At 37.6% G+C, this 22,293-nt stretch overlaps 2 protein-coding genes across 2 annotated transcripts; one reads left to right on the top strand and one right to left on the bottom strand.

Moving 5' to 3' along the window:
* Window positions 1-579: 579 nt before the first annotated feature.
* Window positions 580-19,606, bottom strand: sh3tc1 (SH3 domain and tetratricopeptide repeats 1). The gene is made up of 18 exons (XM_026268685.1): window positions 19,220-19,606; window positions 18,348-18,413; window positions 17,387-17,517; window positions 17,190-17,295; window positions 16,817-16,957; window positions 16,510-16,708; window positions 16,347-16,423; window positions 15,500-15,695; window positions 15,253-15,383; window positions 8,293-8,325; window positions 7,139-8,052; window positions 5,309-6,068; window positions 4,579-4,759; window positions 4,096-4,246; window positions 3,183-3,305; window positions 2,842-2,992; window positions 2,398-2,594; window positions 580-1,441 (listed from the first exon to the last, which is right to left on the bottom strand). The coding sequence occupies exons 1-18, from the start codon at window positions 19,362-19,364 to the stop codon at window positions 1,175-1,177; spliced, it is 3,969 nt and encodes a 1,322-aa protein (XP_026124470.1). The 5' UTR covers window positions 19,365-19,606; the 3' UTR covers window positions 580-1,174.
* On the top strand, window positions 9,434-15,092 carry LOC113106598 (gametocyte-specific factor 1). The gene is made up of 7 exons (XM_026268688.1): window positions 9,434-9,587; window positions 9,771-9,863; window positions 9,959-10,056; window positions 11,635-11,761; window positions 11,858-11,941; window positions 14,508-14,577; window positions 14,724-15,092. The coding sequence occupies exons 2-7, from the start codon at window positions 9,803-9,805 to the stop codon at window positions 14,809-14,811; spliced, it is 528 nt and encodes a 175-aa protein (XP_026124473.1). The 5' UTR covers window positions 9,434-9,587; window positions 9,771-9,802; the 3' UTR covers window positions 14,812-15,092.
* Window positions 19,607-22,293: the final 2,687 nt, after the last annotated feature.

The following is a 22,293-nucleotide window of genomic DNA, read 5'->3' as shown; positions in this document are numbered from 1 at the left end:
TTACTTCACGTAGCTTTATTTTTTAATTAAGGCATTTGTTGTAATTCCGTGTTTTTTGGCTATTTCTGCCTTGACTCGTCTCATAAAACAGCTTTACTAAATTGCAACTTCATCATTACAAATGTGCAAATACAAATTTAAATGCATGGCATAAAATATAGAAAATTGAAATGGCATTAATGTATATTTTAGTTTGCCATACACGACTGTCTAATTACTATACAGTTTAATGTCAATTAAGTAAATGTGTTAAAACATACATTCAGTTCACAGTGTATGCTAAAGTGTACTTCTTTTTCACAAAGGAACTGTAAAGATCAAACACAAGTAACTGGTCTTTGACTAACACTCACATTCACATATCTTCATTTCAGCTTATTCCAGTGCATCTCTGATTACTGTACCCTATTTGATCTGGACTTGATCTAATAATGAACGTCTTTGATAGTGCCAACAAATCTATTGATGAAAACCAAAAGAGTACAACTTTGATTGTGAGATCTTGACAAGAGCTCACTATACTCAATGTTTTCATTGTTATTAATGACCTTGATACATTAAACTGTAAGCATTTCAATATTAAATTAACTTTTTATTGCTGACATGCGGGACATAGTCTCTTTTTAGCACATACATCTGAATGCCGTCAAGGCACTCGACCCTACAGTGCCAGTGGATTTGTTTTCTCTGAGCTGGGTAGGTTTGGACCGAGTCATGCGTTTCACCAGGCATGAACATGTTTATTTAAAGCTATAACTCCTGTCATTCTCTGCACTTAGTACAAACAGAACAGCCCTTGTTGAGGTAAAAATGTGTTCACTGACATCACTTGCATGTGTCAACAGAGGGAATAAGATTTTACAGAATGGAAAAAAAGAAATAACAAATTCTACAATTTTGGGCAATTATTTTCCATAAGAAAGAAAGAAAATTGTATCTGTTTTTGGTTTCTTCCAACTTGGGATATTGAGCCAAATAGACAATGCCTGAAAGTTGTATTGCTTACACTCCAGTAAACACCCACTGGACAAATCAACATGTCTCATGAGTCAGGCATTCGGTAAATCAACTAATATACATCACATCCAGCAAATAAAAGTAAACATGGGAAATTCACACACAAGTCAAATCAAAAGCAAGCAGTGGAAGTTTCATATCCCATTAGAGTCCAGCTCTATCTTGTTGCCCCAGTTCTAGTGTTTTTGTACTGGGCTGTGGTCCTGAAGCTGTAGTCTGGTGCCAGGTTGATACGACGAATATGGAGATCATTAGCGAAAGCTCTCGCTCGCTGGTAGAAAAACAGCGAGAGTTCACGGTCCATGAGACAGTTGTGATAGATGGTGGCCAACTGAGTGCACAGCTCTAGCTGGGACCTCTTGTTGCCCAGATCCATAGCAGCAGCCAAGGCCAGGTGATAATAACCAGCAGCATCAAATGGGTCCTTGAATACAGAGGGAGAGAAGATTTACAATACTAGAAGAAACTGGTCTATTAAGAGATTAAAATAGTAATCCTATTGTTCTATTAGGAGATTAAAATATTAGTCATTGCTCTATTAAGAGATTAAAATATTATTGTTCTAAGAGATTAAAGTGTTAGTTGCTATTGAGTTTAGTGATGTGTTCTTTTCATTTTGAGATATCATAGTTATAGACAACACCAAGACATCACAACACCCCTAATTGACACAATAACAATATTTATATTTATATATATTATATAGAATGATTATTGTCAATACCATACCCCTAATGGATAACATAGCTTCCGCACTGCATCTTGCAGCAGTGTATGGAACACCAATAGTCCAAAATTCAAACTCACCAAATGCAAACGTTAGTAAAACACAAGCAATGGTGATTATATAAAAAATGGTGATAGTTGGTTGATAACTGGTCATCGCATGAGTAAAGCACTGCACTGTGATCATTTAGATGTGAGAAGCTCATGATCCAGTGTTAACAGTAAGTATCATTAATACTACTATATAGTCATATTGAACTAGGAAAAACAAGTTTTCCTTCTTTTTTGTCCTTAGATAAGCACATGTTTGGATATAGCATGTGCTCTATATAATGAAATAGAAATATATTTTCATTCTGAATATGAATAAGCTTCTATTTTGAGGTGTGAATAAAATATAATCTACAGATTATGTATTCAGACTGCCACCTTCTGGTCAGTTTACAATCTGGAGTTGAATTAGTATTTGATTAGATTTTTTTCAAAGTTAGAATTTCACTTCTCCCAACTTTATTTGCAGAAACAGCTATAAGGAAGCTATTCATACACTGATTTCCCATTCTACTGCAGTATCACATTATTGCTCTCTGCTTGTTTTATCATCGCGACCAGCGTGACATTAGCTAAACCAATGGCAGACGTCCACTGGCTTACCTTCACATCGTAGAAGACGATGTCTCCAAGTGTTTTGTAAACCCGGACATAGTACAGGGTTTCCTCATCGTACTGCAGGGGTGAGGGGCACAGGGACAGGGCTTTCAGAAAGTGGTGCTCCGCCATTTCAAACTGACCCAGACAATGGTACAACGTGGCGAGTCGATGGAATGCCACTCGCTCGTTTAAATCATCAGCTGTGAGACAACACACAGGCAAAGACTGTTATCTGTCTTTAAAGGTATCCGACTGTGTACTGTCTTGAACATGAGTTTACCACGTGTGCTTTATTCTCAAAACAGACTAGATATCTCTGAAGGATCATAAATCAGTATAATACTTTAAAAGTTTAAGGGGAAAATGTTTCCAGAGTGTTATGAATGAACACATTATATTGTACAAATGAAACATACAAAACTGTAGAGTACTTGAGTGTGACCCTACCCAGACTGAAGCTGATGTCTAATGCAGTGTGAGCATACTCAATGGCCTCCGAACACTGTCCCAGCTGCAGCAGGAGCTCTGAAAGCTTATTACACAGCCTCAGCTGAGAGCGCACACTGCTCGTCTTCACCGCGATCGGAAGGGCTCGGTCCTTATGAACACAGAAACACAAACGTTCACAGGACACGGACAAACAAACTGAATCATTATGATTGTGATGAATGTTTTCTGATAAAAACTATTGTAATAAAGGAAATAACAGGGACCTGACAGTCACAGAGTGCAATAACAGCACAGTGCGAAAGACTTCCCTCTTCATCAACGACGTGTACATGACCTACCCTGTAAAAGCAGATGGCTTTCTCCCTGTCCTGTGAACTGTTGAAGAACACATCTCCGGCTGCCTCCAACATCTCCAGGGTGAAGAGTGTGTCTCCTGTGCTCAAAGCCATGTCTTGGGCTACCTGTTACATAGAGAACAGTGGCCAAATAGTGGCCAAAATAAAATAAATTAAATAGTGGCCAAAATAAAAACATTTCTAAATATTTTTGCTTCTTTGAGCTGCCAGACTTTGTCTAGACTGCACCTGCACCAGCGTTGAAACTATTAATTTTTTTTTCATTAATTGAAATAGAATGTATAAAATAAATGAATTGAAGTACTACACTTCGTAAAAATACATTTAAGCTACTGTAAATATAAATATTATTTAAAAAAAAACAACGAAAAAAAAAACATCTACACACTCCAAGGTGCAACTTAAATAAAAGATTATAAAAGATACTAAAGGAGTTGGTAGTGTGTTCTCACCATATTATATTACATCAGTCAATACATGTAGACAAATAATGTATACACAAAAAGTACATAATAATATTTGGTAACACTTTATTTTAGTGACCAATTCTCACTATTACCTAGTTGCCTATTAGCATGTCTATTATTAACATATAGGTTGTTTATTAGTACTTATAAAGCACTTATTCTGCATGACCATATATTCCTAATCCTACCCCCAAACCTAAACTTAACAACTACTTTACTAACTATTAATAAGCAGCAAATTGGGAGTTTATTGAGGCAAACTCATAGTTAATGGTTTGTTTATATCGAGAATTGGACCATAAAATAAAGTGTGACCTAATATTTAAATTTGATTTAGATATTTAATTTATGCTTCCATTTAACTTGCCTATGGTTCCAGTAGCAGTAACAAATGTAGGGAGAAATGTACAAATGAAGGCAGCTTTCACCTGTACATAGAGGTCCACTAGCTCTGTCTGTTGGAGGATGTGGTAAATCTTTCCCGCCTTTAACCAGGCATGAGCCTCCTTGCGTTTTCTGCCCAAGTCAATGAAGATGCCCAGGCTTCGTTTGGTGTAATCTAAAGCAGCTCTATTGGCTCTGGAAGATGACATGACAGACTTTAGTCAGGCTTTGTATTAATGTGTGATGCCTTATTACTGGCAACTCATTTTCATTGCAACAACTTTGGGCTAAACCACTATGTCCCTCCTGGATACATAAATGGAGTGAGAATTTTATTATATAATTCACCCCAAAAATTAAATGTCATAACTTGCTCACGCTCATGTCATTCCAGACCTACTGCGTTTTGTTAATTACAAGAGAAGATGTTTTTGAAGAATGATGTCCAATTGGTTATCACTAACCGTAATTTTGATGAAAAATGTATGTTCAGAACATGTCTCTTAAATCATATAAGCAGGTCTCACTTCTCGGTGGCCAGGTTCAGGTAGAGCTGGCTGATCTTCTCCAGTGTCTCTCCCTCTAAGCTCTTGTCTCCTATCCGCTGAAGAAGGTTCAGCTGGTGCTCGTTGTAGATGATACACTGGGCTTCATCTGGACACACCTCTTCATAAAGCTGACACAGGTGACGTGTGGCTTGCAGCTGGCCTGTTGTCATACAAAGAAGAATACATTTTGAGAGTCGGGTGATCAGCAAACCTGATGATAAACTGGACTGGATGTGGACATAATAGAATGTATCCAGGTGGTTCAATTTATGAATGCATTTTTTTTTTATTCAGAATAATGTCCACAGATATGAACAACACTACGGACAAGTATCAAAGGGATATAGTTCACCCAAAAATAGATATTCTGCCATCATTTACTGACACAACTTTTTATGGATTGTATATTTATGATGTATTTATGATTTTTTTTAACAGCAAACTATAGGTGGAATGGACCTTCTTCAACAGACAGAAATCTCACAGGTTTAATAAAAAAAATATCTTCACTGAACAAAAGTCTTATTGGTTTGGAATAAAATGAGGGTGATTGATTCAGGACAAAGTTTTTAAGTTTTAAAGAAATTGGTGGTTTTATGTTCACTTACAATCAGAAGCCAAACTGTAATGTCTCACTACAGATCTCCTTACATCAAACTGTTCTAGATACTGATACTTTTGCACTAATACAAATATGATAAACACTTACTATCAATGTGATTGATAAACATGGCACTCAGCAGGGCCCATTCGTAATGTATCTTCCCACTCTCATAGTTTCCTTGGGAAACAAAGTGTTTCCCCAACTCAAGAAGCACCAAAATAAAACTGAGTTCATGCTCTTCGTCCTCAAGCTCAGAGAACAGCTCCACTGACTGGGTGAGGTATTCCTCTGCCAATCTTTTTGCCTTGATTTGCAAACACATCAATCCAAAGTTGGCCAGTGCTACGGCCCAGTTACGTCTGTCCTCAAACTCCTCACATATCTCAACTGCAGCCCGGTAACTCTCAGCGGCCTGTCGGATGTCCGCTGAATGTCTGTATGAAATGGCCCGCATGTTGTAAACCACTCCTTCCAGCTGAGTAGTACAGTGCTCAGGAAGCGATGACAGCACGGCGTCTAGCACTTCCAGAGCTCTGCCGGGTTGCTGGTTGCAGATGTACAGCCACGCCAACCATAGAAGAGCAGCAGTAGTGTCTGACTGGCCAACGCTGGACACACCGCTGTGGTCGAGGACAGTGGACATGTAGTGAACAGCTCTGTCAGGCATGCCGTGGATATGGAAGAGCCAAGACAAGCATAGAGCGTGGATATGACCCAGCACAGGCTCCTTGCTGGGGGACACTAGAGCAGCGGCACGGGTCAGGTATGGAGCCACTTGTGTTGGGACGGCCACTCCATACAGCTCTGATGCATTTTCCAGCAATAGCGAGATACTACAAAGACAGTGTGACACGGTGGCTCCTACCTGTGGAAGAGAATGGATGAAGGCATGAATATTTGAAAAGTTTTGGTCATTTTTTTATTGAATTAATAAATTTTATATATTAATATTTGTATTAACTGTTTAATTGATTGTTTAATTGAAAAAGTAATCATAATAATTGTAATAACAATTATAATTATAATGTAATTTTTCATGTTGTTTTATTACACTGAACAAAATTCTAAATACAACACTTTTGTTTTTGTTCCCATTTTGCTGAACTCAAAGATCTAAAACTTTTTCTATGTACACAAAAGGCATATTTCTATCAAATATTGCTCACAGATCTGTCTAAATCTGTGTTAGTGAGCACTTCTCCTTTGCTGAGATAATCCATCCATCTCACAGGTGTGGCATATCAAGATGCTGATTAGACAGCATGATTATTGCACAGCTGTGCCTTAGGCTGGCCACAATAAAAAGCAACTCTATCACACAGATTTATGAACAATATTTGAGAGGAATAGGCCTTTTGTGTACATAGTATCCAAGACACTTCAAGAAACCTACAAAGCTACAGTACTGGTAAAAGTTTTAGGCACTTGTGTAAAAAATGCTATAAAATGAAGATGCTGTCAAATATGATGCAATAAATCGGTTTTCTTTATCAAATAATGTCTATTAACTAAATGTAATCAACATTTGGTGTTTAAAGCAGCTTTTGGTCAGTAGGTGCACTTGTGGATAGTTTTTCAGTCAGCTTAGCAGGTAGGTCTCTTGAAGCATCTTGGAGATGTTGTCAAAGTTCTTCTGGATTGAGTCAGTCTCAGTTTGTTCTGTTTCTTCATGTTATTCCAGACAGACTGATGATGGTGAGATCAGATCTCTGTGTGGAGCACTGGCTGCTGTCAGACTCCTTGAGCAAACTAAAATCTCACTGGATTATTACAATTAATGGCAAAATAAATGTTTGGAAATGTAAATGGATATTTCCTACTGACACAATACAGCAAAAGACAGAAATAACTGACTTAAAACCAATTTTAGCTGGTGAAAATATTAGTGCTCTAATAATGAAACCACTGAAACCACTATCAAGGTATAGCACCCACCTGAAGTGATGCTCGCTTTGCACAGCTTTCAGCCAAGCGCGGCCGTCTCTGGTCACTGTAGAGTCTTGCTAACACCAGGAAAACTTGGCTCAGTGTCTCATCACATGCGTCAGGAACTTCATCAGCAAGGATCAAAAGCCTTTCGATGAATGGGATAGCACTCATGCCGTCTTCAAGCTTCAGGTGGAGCTTCGCCAGGAGGAAGCAGGCCCGTGCCTCAGCAGGTTGATTGTTAGCCAGGACGGCTTTTTTTAGTACATATTTTAATACCTCAGGATCCTCACAGCCAAACATACAATCAGGAACAGCCATCAACAAAGCAGACAAGCGCTCTGAAAAACTGGAAAAATGTTCATGCTTCTTCTGTGTTAGGTAGATGAGTGCCAGGTTGGAGTAAATGGCAGAGAGCAGAAACATATCAGTGAAAGAGTCGCTGGGAACATTCAAGGCTTCCTCATAATAAACCCGAGCTTGAGAGAACTTTGACCTTCCTGCACAAAGCTGTCCAAGAAGAAAACAAATCCGACTCTGCGCCCAAGAGACACGCTTCTTTCGTGCCAGTTCTCGGGCTATACCTAAATACGCCACTATCTCCTCTTCATCAGAGTGACCCTCGAAATGTGAGATGAGGAATTCTGGGTAAGCCCTGTACAAAAGCAGGAACTCCGGCTGGTGCTCACGGCTGCTCAAGAATGAAAGTAGTGCATGATGTTCATCTGGACTGGGGTTGTCCTGCTCCAAGCATACAGAAAACCGTGGGATATCCCGGGACGACTCTGTATCATCTGCTTCTTTCTTCACCTGTTGCTTGCTGCTGACTGATGAAGAATCATTTCTTTGAGACTCATCTGCCTCACTCAAAATGTGTTTGGCTTTCTGTTTTAGGTTGTTTAATTCCATCTGATTAGATTTGTCTGGAAACAAAGAATAATAAATAAATGTTGTTAAATAAAATAGAAATAAACAGATCATTGCTTTAATTATCCCATCCTAAGCATCAATCTACATCAGTCAAAAATGACTCTTTATTAACATTAAATAACATGTTAAATAACATTATATTCAATAATAAGTAATAGTTAGTTTCATTTTATTTGCTCTGAATGAACAATTAAATAATCAACAGACAGACAGATGGATAGATATTTACTCACTTTGAACTGAACCTGGAATTTCTTTCGGTAGATCTGTGGTATGTAAAACAAATAAAACAAACGTTTGTTAAAGGAAAAAATTAAGAAAGAATTAAGAAATGTAAACAGATATTTAAACCCATACCTACTCTGATTGGTTCAATAGTCTTTCATAGACATACATGATAGGAAATGTGTGCGTAGTGGATGTAGGATGGAGTATGTTGTTTAAAAAGCTAAAACACTGTGCAATTTTACAAAGCCTATACATTGTAATGCACAGATGATGAAAAAACATTAGCCTGTAACTCCCCATGTCCCTGAAATGATTGTTTTGCTAAATTAAGATGATCTTTAGGCTAACAGACGAACAACCCACTACATTTAGTAAATGAATTGGGTTGAGGTCTTCAGATAGAATAATTAATTATGAATTAAATAATTTTTGAAAATCTGAAAAGGGTGTATCAGTATTCTTTTTAATTTATATAGCATGACAAGACAATTATTATTAGATATAATTATCTGTCATGCAATTGATAAATGACACCGCAGTGTCATTTCAATTTTTATGAAACTTTAATTTTCTTTAGTACTACATTCTTTTCAATCAGCTGTAATGAATCAGGACATTCTACGCTTAACGTAGCTTAATGCATTAAAACAGTGTTTTAAAAAGCCCCAAACTCAGTAAACTAATTTTTAATAAAGCATTCTATTTACAGACAAGCAGGTTATGGGAGGAAATGCTTAATTAAACGCGTTGCGTTCATATTCTGGGCTTATCTCTTGTCTGTGAATAGAATGCTTTATTAATCATTTGTTTACTGAGTTTTGGACTTTTTAAAACACTGTTTTAATGCATTAAGCCACGTACTTTCACGTTAAGCATTTTAGAACGTCCCAATGATTTAGTTGTGAATTTGCCTGGTCCAGAGCAGGTCCTAAGTTACATCTCGCGATTCAAAAAAATCAGACAAAGTGAACAATAAACAAATGTGCGTTATAATGAAAGCTTTGCAAAACTTCACAGAATTTTTAGCTTTTTAAACAACATACTCCGTACATCAACACATTTCCTATCATGTATGCCTATGAAAGACGAACCAATCAGAGTATATATGGGGCGGGGCTACACGTGAAGCCCCGCCTCGATCTACAGGCTGCAGCTGGGTGTGCTTCGGTGCTTGTGTGTCATGCTGGTTCATTTCCTTGCGCTTTAGCGCCTCACGTGGCCTAATCATGTAAATCGCGTCAGGTGCTTCAGAACTATTATGATTAGACGGCAGAACATACAGCAGTAACGTCTCATCTTTGTAAGTTCACAACTGTTGTGGCCCAGTGCTGATTGGCTGTAATTTACGTGAAAATATAACCTGCAAACACAGTAACCCGCGCGATCTTGAGTATTATTTATCTCTACCGCTACGAAAGCGTTGTTTTTATGAGGACCGCTATCTGTAGACGACCGTTGTAGTGATAACGCCGTTCTGTTTTAGCATCTAAATCCGCAGGACAGTGACTGAGAAAGATGCCGAAGAGAAGCGACTCGAAGCCCGTTGTTTCAGCTCCACGATGGGAAGAAGTTCAAGGTAAAGCACAGATAGTGCTGATTGAGCGCCAATAACATCAGCACTAACGTTAAATAGTGATTTTACAGTTGCTTTCCTTATTACGGGTTTTACAGATTTCTGCAACCCTGACAAACTGCTGTTGTGCCCCTATGACCCACATCATCTGATCCGGGCCTGTCGGTTCCCGTACCACCTCATCAAATGCAGGAAGGTGCGTGTGCAGAAGCCTCCAGAACAGAATCGTTTCACTTCTTCTTAGTTTATTCAAAACCACTCTGTTCTGTTAGTTACTATCAGTTCTTAACCAGGTAACATTCAGTGGGGCACAAGATCACTCACAATTATATAAAGTTTTTAAAGCATCTTAATTTAAATGCTAAAAAAAACGGCTAGTAGTCTAGATGTTAGGTAGGCCTACAAAATGGTCCACTTGAGAGAAAACCGGCAAATATGTAATTTGACATCTATAGTATTAGTAAGACAGCTGCCTTACAAGGATCTCTGATTCAACAGCTATTTTATATTTAAATATAATAATCAATTCATTTTTAATGGGATTGGTTTCCCCACACTAGAATGCAACCACAAAGCAGCTATGATGGACTGCTATGATGAAGCAGAATTGTAATCGTGGGCTTAAACATTTACTAAATACAGTGGTGGCCAAAATTATTAGAAAACAAGTATTTTCACCAGCTAAAAAATGGTTTTAGGTCATTTATTTCTCTCTTTTGCTGTACTGTGTCAGTAGGAAATATCAGTTTACATTCCTAAGTATTCATTTTGCCATCAATTGTAATAATCCAGTGAGATTTTAGTTTCCACAAGGAGTCTGACAGCAGCCAGTGCTCCACACAGAGATCTGATCTCACCATCATCAGACTGTCTGGAATAACATGAAGAAACAGAACAAACTGAGACTGCCTCAATCCAGAAGAACTGTGACAACATCTCCCAAGATGCTTCAAGTGACCTACCTGCTAAGCTGACTGAAAAACTATCCACAAGTGCACCTACTGACCAAAAGCTGCTTGGCAAAGGATGGTCACACCAAATGTTGATTTAATTTAGTTAATAGAAGTTAATTGATAAAGAAAATCGATTTATGACATTATTTTTGAGTGCATCCTAATTTTACACAAGTGCCTAAAACTTTTAACAGTACTGTAGCTTTGCAGGTACGTTTCTTGAAGCATCTTGGAGACGTTGCCACAGTTCTTCTGGATTTAGTCTATTTAACACTATTCTTGTGGTTCAGTGTAAGCCAATGTTCTGTCAGTTGTTTGTTGATTGGATGGAGGCAGAATGTTAGTTTGCAATCAGTTATAAGAAAATTAAATTAAATTAAATGTATGCATTTAGCAGACTCTTTTATCCAAAGTGACTTACAGTGCATTCAGGGTAACATTTTTTACCTAACATGTGTTTCCTGGGGATCGAACCCACAACCTGCTAACGCAATGCTCTACCACTTGAGCCACAGGAAAGGGGTATAGTTTAAGCAAACGAAATAATCGGTCCAGCATACAGTGAAGGCTGCCATTTTCACTGGAAGATCCAGTTTTGACATTTTTAATAACATTATGAGGTCAAATGGTCGAAGAATGAATGAAATTAAACATTTGCATGGATGAATTCTATAACATGAATTTACCAAACAGACAGGGTGGATTGTCATGTCATGGTTAATAAGTTAATACCAAGTTACTGATTTAATATCAGCAATTAGACTTCTGTTTCATCGTGATGAATATCTGATAAATATCTGTGATCTTAATGTCATTCGTAGAATCATCCTGAATTGGTTGGTGAATTATGGACTTGTCCATTCAATGCACGCCACTTGATGAGAAAACACGAGCTGTCCCATCACATCTCAACCTGTGTGGACCGGTGCACTGTTAATGACACCTACAGTAAGCTCAAATCAGCCTTTTCAATTTCATCATGTTGGATTATTGCAGATACACTCCATGCATAATGAATTCTTAATGCTTAATTTTCAATGGCAGTGGCCAGTGACGACACTGATAGTAAGCTTAAAATCCCGGTGAGGACCTGGACTGCCCCTCTGTGTGATGAAGACTGGGATGAAGGTAACACTTAGATCTGTATCCTGAGGTAGGCCCAATCCCAATTCAACCCCTTAGCCCTTCCCCTTTCACCTACCCCCCGTTTTGCGTGTTTACGTGAAGGGGTAGGGGTGTCTCGATTCTCTTTTGGTTGGAAGGAAAGAGGTAAGGGCCAGATAGCCCTTCAAACGAAGATTTTTCAGGACCACACTTCAAACGAAGGGGTATGAATTATCTCGGCAACATGGCTGCTACAGCGAACAAAAAGACACCTAAATGTAAGCTTTTTTGGCATAAATAAAGATTTTGACGAAAAGTAAGAATTTGTTTTATGTTACATTCAATTGTGAGTTCATATTAATGGTCATGTTACTCAAAGAAATGTTTGCAAAAAATAGCTAATATTTGCTAACGTCATATCATTACAGACTGCATGATAGTGCCACAGCATATGTCTAAACGGGGCGATAACTGCCGACATTAATGGGGGCTAATCCCCCCAATAATTAGAAATCGCTAAACCATTTTCTCAAATATTGCCTATTCCAGAGAGCGAGAAAGAAAGAAATGGAAGTTGCGTGTATTCGCTTCTGTGCGTTTATCTTTTTAGAGTAAGTTTACTTAAAAACAGCAATTGTATCCTCTCGTCGCTGGAAAATATAATGTAGCGATTCAGTTTTTAAACTGTATTTAATAATAGTCGTGGGGCAGCTTTGACAAGTTTATTTTCTCCTTGATATGTGAGCTGCGCGATTTCTGATGTGTGTGTTCAGTAAGCAGCGCATTAATACAGAACGATAATTAAAGGCTCTAATGCACACCAGTATACAGGTCCTTCTAAAAAAATTAGCATATTGTGATGAAGTTCATTATTTTCCATAATGTAATGATAAAAATTAAACTTTCATATATTTTAGATTCATTGCACACCAACTGAAATATTTCAGGTCTTTTATTGTTTTAATACTGATGATTTTGGCATACAGCTCATCTAAAAAAATTTGCATATTTCATCAGACCAATAAAAGAAAAGTGTTTTTAATACAAAAAAAAGTCAACCTTCAAATAATTATGTTCAGTTATGCACTCAATACTTGGTCGGGAATCCTTTTGCAGAAATGACTGCTTCAATGCGGCGTGGCATGGAGGCAATCAGCCTGTGGCACTGCTGAGGTGTTATGGAGGCCCAGGATGCTTCGATAGCGGCCTTAAGCTCTTCCAGAGTGTTGGGTCTTGCGTCTCTCAACTTTCTCTTCACAATATCCCACAGATTCTCTATGGGTTTCAGGTCAGGAGAGTTGACAGGCCAACTGAGCACAGTAATACCATGGTCAGTAAACCATTTACCAGTGCTTGTGGCACTGTGAGCAGCAGGTGCCAGGTCATGCTGAAAAATGAAATCTTCATCTCCATAAAGCTTTTCAGCAGATGGAAGCATGAAGTGCTCCAAAATCTCCTGATAGCTAGCTGCATTGACCCTGCCCTTGATAAAACACAGTGGACCAACACCAGCAGCTGACATGGCACCCCAGACCATCACTGACTGTGGGTACTTGACACTGGACTTCAGGCATTTTGGCATTTCCTTCTCCCCAGTCTTCCTCCAGACTCTGGCACCTTGATTTCCGAATGACATGCAAAATTTGCTTTCATCCGAAAAAAGTACTTTGGACCACTGAGCAACAGTCCTGTGCTGCTTCTCTGTAGCCCATTTCCTGCACACTCCTGTGCACGGTGGCTCTGGATGTTTCTACTCCAGACTCAGTCCACTGCTTTCGCAGGTCCTCCAAGGTCTGGAATCGGTCCTTCTCCACAATCTTCCTCAGGGTCCGGTCACCTCTTCTCGTTGTGCAGCGTTTTCTGCCACACTTTTTCCTTCCCACGGACTTCCCACTGAGGTGCCTTGATACAGCACTCTGGAAACAGCCTATTCGTTCAGAAATGTATTTCTGTGTCTTACCCTCTCGCTTGAGGGTGTCAATGATGGCCTTCTGGACAGCAGTCAGGTCGGCAGTCTTACCCATGATTGCGGTTTTGAGTAATGAACCAGGCTGGGAGTTTTTAAAAGCCTCAGGAATCTTTTACAGGTGTTTAGGGTTAATTAGTTGATTCAGATGATTAGGTTAATGGCTCGTTTAGAGAACCTTTTCATGATATGCTAATTTTTTGAGATAGGAATTTTGGGTTTTCACGAGCTGTATGCCAAAATCATCAGTATTAAAACAATAAAAGACCTGAAATATTTCAGTTGGTGTGCAATGAATCTAAAATATATGAAAGTTAAATTTTTATCATTACATTATGGAAAATAATGAACTTTTTTTATTACAATATGCTAATTTTTTGAGAAGGATATGTATGTGTGTATTGTAAGAGCTAGATGACGAATGATGGTGTTTGACGTCATGGTTGTGGTGTCCCAATCCTTAGGCGTTTGACGACAAGGGGAAGGGGTAGGCGAAGGGGTATAAAATAGAATTGGGATTGGGACTTAATGGCAGATTAGTATACACTAAAGATACTATTTTGAATTTGTATATGAACATAATATGGGCTTTTTTAACATTTGGATCATGTCTGAGCCTTACAGAGGTGAAAAAGCATGTAACATCAGCGCCATCTTCTGTCTGGGATGTGTCCAAATCACTTCCTCAGGACAGGTCAGTATAGAGCTAGCTTCACATCAATGCAGTAGCATGTAGGATTCCGTTTATTCATAGTTGGCAATGGAAATCCTTTTGATCAGATTGGTTGAATTTTCAATTAATACTACAAAATCATGACGGCACATTTCTCTCTGTATTAGGGAAAACCCCAGCACTTCCAGTAATGTGACTGCTGGTTTCAGACCACCACAAGTTCTTCCCTGGATAAGCAGCTCTACTGATTTTTGAGGTTTTTTTAGTGTCAACCATGTCAAGAATATTCCTGTACAAAAGACATTGAATCCTGATCGTGTTGGTTTCTTGTTTTGCCGTTTCTTGTATATGCCACTAGTTCTTGCAGTGACAAATTAGTTTTCTAATCTTCAGTTTAGTTTCCCAAAGGTGGAGTAGTAAAGACGGTTTAGGTTCTTAGCTGTGTTTACATCAAACAAAAGAAAAGCTTATGATCAGGATATACAGAATACAAGACTTTCATTGATGTGTTTTGTGTTGTCATAGTTGCTTTGTGCCTGTAATTCTACCTCTGCGGTCTGTTAGGAACGCCTCTTTTTGGTGAACAAGAATTGTTAGTAGGTTTTTTTTGCTTCGACAAATGCTGTTCATAGCACAGATACTGTTCTAAAGGCAATTTATTAAATGCTAAAATGTTCATATTGAAAATGACCTTACCAAGTTTGTAGTTTGTGCCTACATCAGACTGGCATATTGTCTTCAATAAAGCAATAGTGTCCTCTTTAATTTTTTCCTGATCCAAGGTAGCAATTTGTCTGTCCTCGTCTTTCAGGAATATGTCTGATGATCTGTAATGGAAGCACAGGATTAAGTTAAAAAGTATTGTGTGCAAAACTGTCATTTGAGACAAACCACACAACGGAAATACTACTTGAAATATTCATACAGTGATTCAAGCACTTACTCACAAAATGAGCTGGTTGCTTTGACCAGGTTGGTTTTGACGAGGCCGATATCTCCAGTTCTCTCCGATTTTCCCATGAACCAATCAAAACAGGCCACCAGCAGGCCCAGGATGATGATTCGTTCACCAGCCTGGAAACTCAGTTCATCTGGCCCATCGGCATTATACTCTTCCGTGGCCTCACAGACCCCTACCGCTGTGAGAGATATCGTTACAATTGTGGTAGAGTTCAGTTGTGATGACATTATTTTATTTTTAGTTCCTAAAAATAATTCAAGTTTCTAAATATAGTAATCTCCAGATTTTGTGTGCAGCTTATATCCACTACCTCTCTTCACTTATCCTCAATCATTTTTTTTTCTTTTTTAATTCTGAAACTTTTTGCTTTATAGCTTTATAATTTTTGTAATTGTACATTACAAAATTTTCTATTTTAAATAAATACTGTTCTCAAATTCACAGAATCCTAAAAAAAAATAATAGGCTGCACAAACATTTTCAACTACATTAAGAAAACGTTTCTAATACGATATCAACAAGAAATCATTTTTTAAGCACAAAATCATTCCTAAATCATCATTTTACAGTGATTTATGAAGGATCATGTGACAATGGAGACTGAAGTAATGACTGCTGAAAATTCAGCCATCACAGGAATAAATTATATTTGAAAATATATTAAAATAGAAAACTGTTATTTTAAATCGTAATAATATTTCACAATATTACTATTTATTTTACTGTATTTTTGTGGTGAGCCTAAGAGACTTCTTTCAAAATCTTACCGACTGCAAAACACTAAACAGGATAAATCCAATAAAGTACAATTATTTCAACTTTTTCTCACCAATCTGGAAGGGAAGGTCTCTTGTGTCCTTTCCACCACCTACTAATATACTCTCTGGGCAGGACTTTAGAAACCACCTTGAGAAGTAAAAAAAAAAAAAAAAGTTCTGTGATCTGTTGATTTTGTCAGTAAGTTCATATGAATTTCAGAAGGAGACACATACTCATGGAAGGGAATGACCGGCTCCAGAGCTGGTTTCGGTTTGGTTCCTCTAGCCCCATCTGCAAGTGACAGCACTGTCCACCCTGATCCCAGGAACGGAGGCTCAAACAAAGCAATATCCCCCTTCTCCAGATAAAGGTCGCTACCTGACGTAGAGCTATCAAACATCTGATTTGCTGTGCAGCATCCAAAGAAAGACCCTAGAAAGGAAACAGTATTGTTTTACTACAAATAGCAGTGATATTCACTGTCTGTTTCTGAAATGAAATATAAAGTGTATATAATGTGCATAAAGACTATTTATTTACCTTCTTGCATTAGAAAGCCTTTATACATCAGATTTAGCGTCTCTTCTTTAATTGAGATCTCAATTCCTGAATGCTGATCGAGGGAGATTAACCAGAACTCCTGCTCCATGAGAAGGTTTTCCAAACACTGACGCAAGAAGCCTGGTGGAAATCACACATTTGGTCATGATATTTTAATATGCACTGCAGATTACTGATTGATCCTTCAGAAATCATTCTAATATGTTGATCGGATGCTCCCTTATTATTGGTGCTTAAGTTATTAATATTGGTTCTTATTATTATTATCAATGATGGATTCTTTGATGAATAGAAATCCTCTTTAACATTCTTATTGCCAGTTAATTTCAATAAAATGTAAATAACAACAGACCCATTTTATGGTATGTGCTGAACTTCCATATTTCTTCAAGTGTTTTAAAGGTGATACATATAGTCCTTTCCTCACTATTGATGGATACAAAATGAGCAGACAACTCCTGCAAGACATGGAGCCAAGTATGTTAAATGTGTGTATTTATCTGAAATACATCTGTATATTTTATGTAGTCTGAATAGGGATGACCATACAGAGATTAAGGTCATGACCCCTGAGAGGTCAGCTTCCAGCACACATAGTTTCCTGGAAAGCACTTCCTGTGTGCCCTCATCGGCAGGAAGTCGATCTGGCCCCTCAACCATAGCCAGCTGCATAGCCAAAACTGCAACAGGAAACAGTGTATATGGTTAACATTATATCTACCACTGCATCCAACACTAACAGATCAGCCTACACATGGAAATATTCCAGTCAGCACTAGTAAACGTGTAAGGAAAGTGAATTAGTGATGTAAAGAGGCCAGTCAGTTAAATTAATACAAGGTGACATAATAAACCAAACCTTTATACTGCTGTAAATTCCAGATCTAGTTCTGCTATTCAATTTTAATCTAAAACATTCATCTCAAGAGCAATATTCGTGGTTCAATCCACAGTTTAGATGTTGTATTTGCCCATAATCATGTGATGTTTCACTGCTGTGTTTAACAGAGAGGGTTAATAAATGACAGTCAAAGGGATTTGTAAAGTCCAATGTATGATCTCTGAAAGTTACTCTTTTTTTGAGTGTCACCAAAGCGGGTCAGAGTTCAATTAAAGGAATAGTTCATCAAAAACTGAAATTCTGTCATTTACTCACCCTTTCCTTCTATAGTGGAACGTAAAATATATATTGAGAAATCACTCAGTAACTGTACAATGGATGTCTTTGGTCACCGAAAGCATTATTTAGCATTTAGCATTTCTTGTTTCTTTAAGTCATACAGGTTTGGAATGACATAAGGGTGAATAAATTGACTTACAGTAGAAACTTAGTCTCAGAGTACGCTGACCAAGAATTGTCAACCAACTTTTTCTACATAGTATTCTATTATCATTTGAGATTATAATGACAATGACAATGGAGGCCATTCACAAAGTCATCAGGATATATTCACATCAGTCTTAGTGTATTGAAGAGGAAGATGGTATTTTATATGAGAGCTGGATTCACCTGTTGGTATATTATCATCAGAAGCTCCTGAAGAACCTTTGACGCTTCCTCTTAAGGTCTTAAAATCTGAAAAGAAATTGACACACTCCTTTAAACTTGGTCTTAACGATGATGCAGATCATTTCTGTAATCCTTTACCATTTTAACACTTTATAATTCTGTTGTAGGAAATTTACATTGGCATTTCAGAAGTACTCTAGTCAAGTCCAGACACTTTAACTAAAACTTTTCTAACTTAATTACCTTTAAGACTAACAGGACGGAAATGAAAACCTGTTAACCATTGTATATTCAGGTAGCTTACACGAGGCTGTCAACTTAACTTTCATAATTGATCTTTTGAATGTTTTAGAGACAAACCAGTCAATACCGTAAAAGAATCCATTAAATACATTACTAATATATAAATATATATATTGATGTTTGTGCTGCTGCTTTCCCACCAAAATGGTGATGTCACTTCCTGGAGGATGATGCCACTGTTAGTTTCGGGGATTTTACAAAAGAATAACAGGATGGAAAGTGAAGGACACTGAAAACTGATTCAGTGTTCATAAGGTCCAAAACAAGAAATAGCTAGAAGATTTAGTCTTCTGCACTTGGAGAGCTACATCTGCTCAAACCAAATAACTACTACAATTATTTATAAATCTCCCATGTGTTCACTTATAGGCTATTTGAGAAATTGTAATAAAAGGAGATATGATTTTCATAGGCCTTTTTATTATTTTTTTAAAAGAGATTTTTTTTATCCAGTAGCCTATCAGTAGTGCAATAGGAATATGACAAATTCAAAACGAAAGATCAACTTCATACATTCAGGAATGCATCACACATATGTTAAGAAACACTTTTTTTCTTTTAAATCTCACCTCTAGATGAAGACTCGATAGTCTGATCCCATTCATTGTGTGTGGACTCAGTCGAAGGCTCTCTGCGTATCGTTCGAGTTCCATCCGGATCGGACTCCGAGCCGTTCCCGGGTTTGGACGAGTTTCTCCGGACCGCGGCTGACATCCCGTCAGAGCTCCGACAGGAGTGCGAATGGGACAGTAATGTCGATCACGCGCTCCTCGCGCTGTCACCAAATAAAAGCGCACAGGTGGCGGAACTGATCTTGAGAGCCTATGTTACATCACACAGTACATGACTGCACGGATTCGTGAAGGAGAAAAGAAAGCGACTGTCCAGAACCACAGGCAACAGGTCCGGCTACTCCTTACACACACATGTTGGAGGTGTAACCTGTGTGTGTGTGTGTTTGTGTGATTTTGGCATCAGTAAGCATTTTTGTTTTAAAAATAAATAACCTTGGGAAAAACCTTGGCACGCAAAGTTTCAGCAAAAGTTAATAATCCCACGGTGTGAATAAAGAGGTAAAGAACTGCTGGGGGTCCGTGTTATGAGTGTAAACTAGGTGTGTGTCCAGGGCCGTGCACAGACCTTTTGAGGGGCATGTGCTGAAACTGAAAAAGGGCACCCCCTCCCTTTTTTTATATCAATTATATATATTCTCTTTTTTAGCTATTCTGTTTGGTTTCATAGGCTAATTTGTATTATTTGGTTAACATTATTATGAATGACATTGAGAACAGGGGAAGGTGAGCAATGAGTCAAGTATTTTTGACAAACTTTTTTGAAATATAATTTAAGTAATTATGTCCAACTCAATTCCAGATTATAAAAACTATAGCCATACCGTTACTATAACATATCCAACATGTATCCGCCTTCCTGGCAAAAATTTGATACTGTGGTGGACCAGGGATGTTGGTCTCTTGAAGGTCTCTTATTCACTACACTTTCCCTAAAATAAGCCAGCAATGAAAAAATAAATAAAAATAGTGTGAAAAGTACAGTTGCAGTGAAAAGCATTTCTGAAGGATCACGTGACACTGAAGAGTACTGAACTGGAGTAATGATGCTGAAAATTTTTTTCACAAAAATAAATTACATTTTAAAATATATTCAAATAGAAATCAGTTATTTAAAATTGTAAAAATATTACATTATATTACTGTTTTTGCTGTATTTTGGATCAAATAAACGAAGCCTTGGAATGAATCATGAACTACATTCTGCATGATACAATTAAGATTTTATAAGATAAAGATTTCACAGTGATCTTCTGTAATTTTTTTTAGTTACTACTACATTACTGTAGTAAAACCATGTTTTACTACATTTTATACAGAGAGTATATGGATAGTATACCATAAGATGATTAGCCTAAATGTTAATAAATTAAGTGTATCAGCAATCATAAATCAAAGAAGAAATTTCTTAGAAATATATCTAGCTGACGAGGATCACTCGTCGCTTTGTGTAAGTTCCAGTACGAAACAGCGCGGGTGCGCACCTGTTATGATTTTCCGATGGTTAAAAACTAATTATATGTTGTTGTATTACTTATCAATATATAGTTTTTGACCAGCGAATGCGTGCAAATGTGATTTATTTATTTTTTGTCATTAAAACGGCGACGGTCTGCCGCTGCCGGCATCACATTACATTTTCATCTAACTACAGGTTACAAAATAGTTTTTGTAGCTATATAGACGGAGTGCTCAGTTTTTCCTGTGGTAAAATGCATTTGGCCAAAATCGCATTTTATAAAAGATGAAATGCTACTGTATGCACAGGCTATTTAAGTGTTGGTTTTGTATTGTCTATGACTAGATGGCAAATGCTAGCCCTCTCTCTCTCTCAGGCGACGTCCCACATGTCTCAGTCAGTCAGACAGACATCCAATAAATAAAATATGAGCCTTTATAGACATAGTGTTTAGTAGTACTTATTCAAACAACAAGATATATATTTACCCTTCGCAAAACCATTCAGCTCAGCTGGTGTCTGCTGTGCGGCTGCTGTGGAACTTCAGTTGATTCAATGAATATAGAGGGGGCGGAGTTATCAGCTTACTGACAGCTTGAGGATCAAATAAGATCTACACAAGCTCGTTTTAAGAACTTTCATTTGCTAAATATTTGTAAAACAGACATACAGATGTAAAGGGTGACCAATAGCATTGAAAAAAAAAAAAACACCACCAAAAAAGGGCACTTCGGAGTGTAAGGCAAAAAGGGCATGTGCTCTGCACAGGTTGAGCCCTACCTGTGCACGTGCCTGTGTGTGTCTGTGTATTTGGGTGAACTCAGAAAACTTCAGAGGAAGAGTGTCAGCATTTCCCCTTCCTCTCTGGTTGCCTAAATGAAAGTGGACTTTTAAAATCCTTGTAGCTTTATGTGGGTACAATTTTTTATAGTGGGGGTCAAACTGACCCTAATTGGCTTCAATACAGTTCATCAAAAACAATTAAAAGGGAAAAATCAGGCAAAAACAGCTAACATTTAACATTAAAACTTCTTACCACTGGTCTACAAACATTTTTCAGTGCTTTTATAATCCATACATTAACACATGATTTTAATATTAACTCTTTCATAAACATAAACTCCACAATTCCACAACAACAGTGTCTTTTGCAGGCACGTTCATGATATAGGCTAAATGAGAATAAGTCACAAAATCATAGATTATCCAGTATTTCCAACAACTCAAAAATTTGAATAGGTCGAAGTGACCTGGCAAGAAATGTCAACTATAATAATTATAACAAATGATGATTGACAGAAGAAGTTTGTTCATTCTTGAACTTATCCCCAGACCCCAGCTTGAAATTATAGTAACTGTTTGCATTCTGGAAAACTGCAATTTATGAATTCTTGATTACAGTAGCATAGGTTTTAAGAGTAACCTAATGTGCCTTATTTCCCCTTTCCAAATGTGTTTTTATTTGTTGAAGTGTTTTAAGATAGAAGTGATAAAATAAGTTATGTCTCCTATTAATATTCATGAGCTTACTAGCCTTATAGAGCATTCAGGTTTGGCTCAAAGTGTGCCCACTTACCAATATCTTATCAATGCAAGAAAAGAACGAACGAGA

Source organism: Carassius auratus, chromosome 7 (assembly GCF_003368295.1).
Source record: "Carassius auratus strain Wakin chromosome 7, ASM336829v1, whole genome shotgun sequence".
NCBI lineage: Eukaryota > Metazoa > Chordata > Actinopteri > Cypriniformes > Cyprinidae > Carassius > Carassius auratus.
This window is presented reverse-complemented; position numbering and strand designations above follow the sequence as displayed.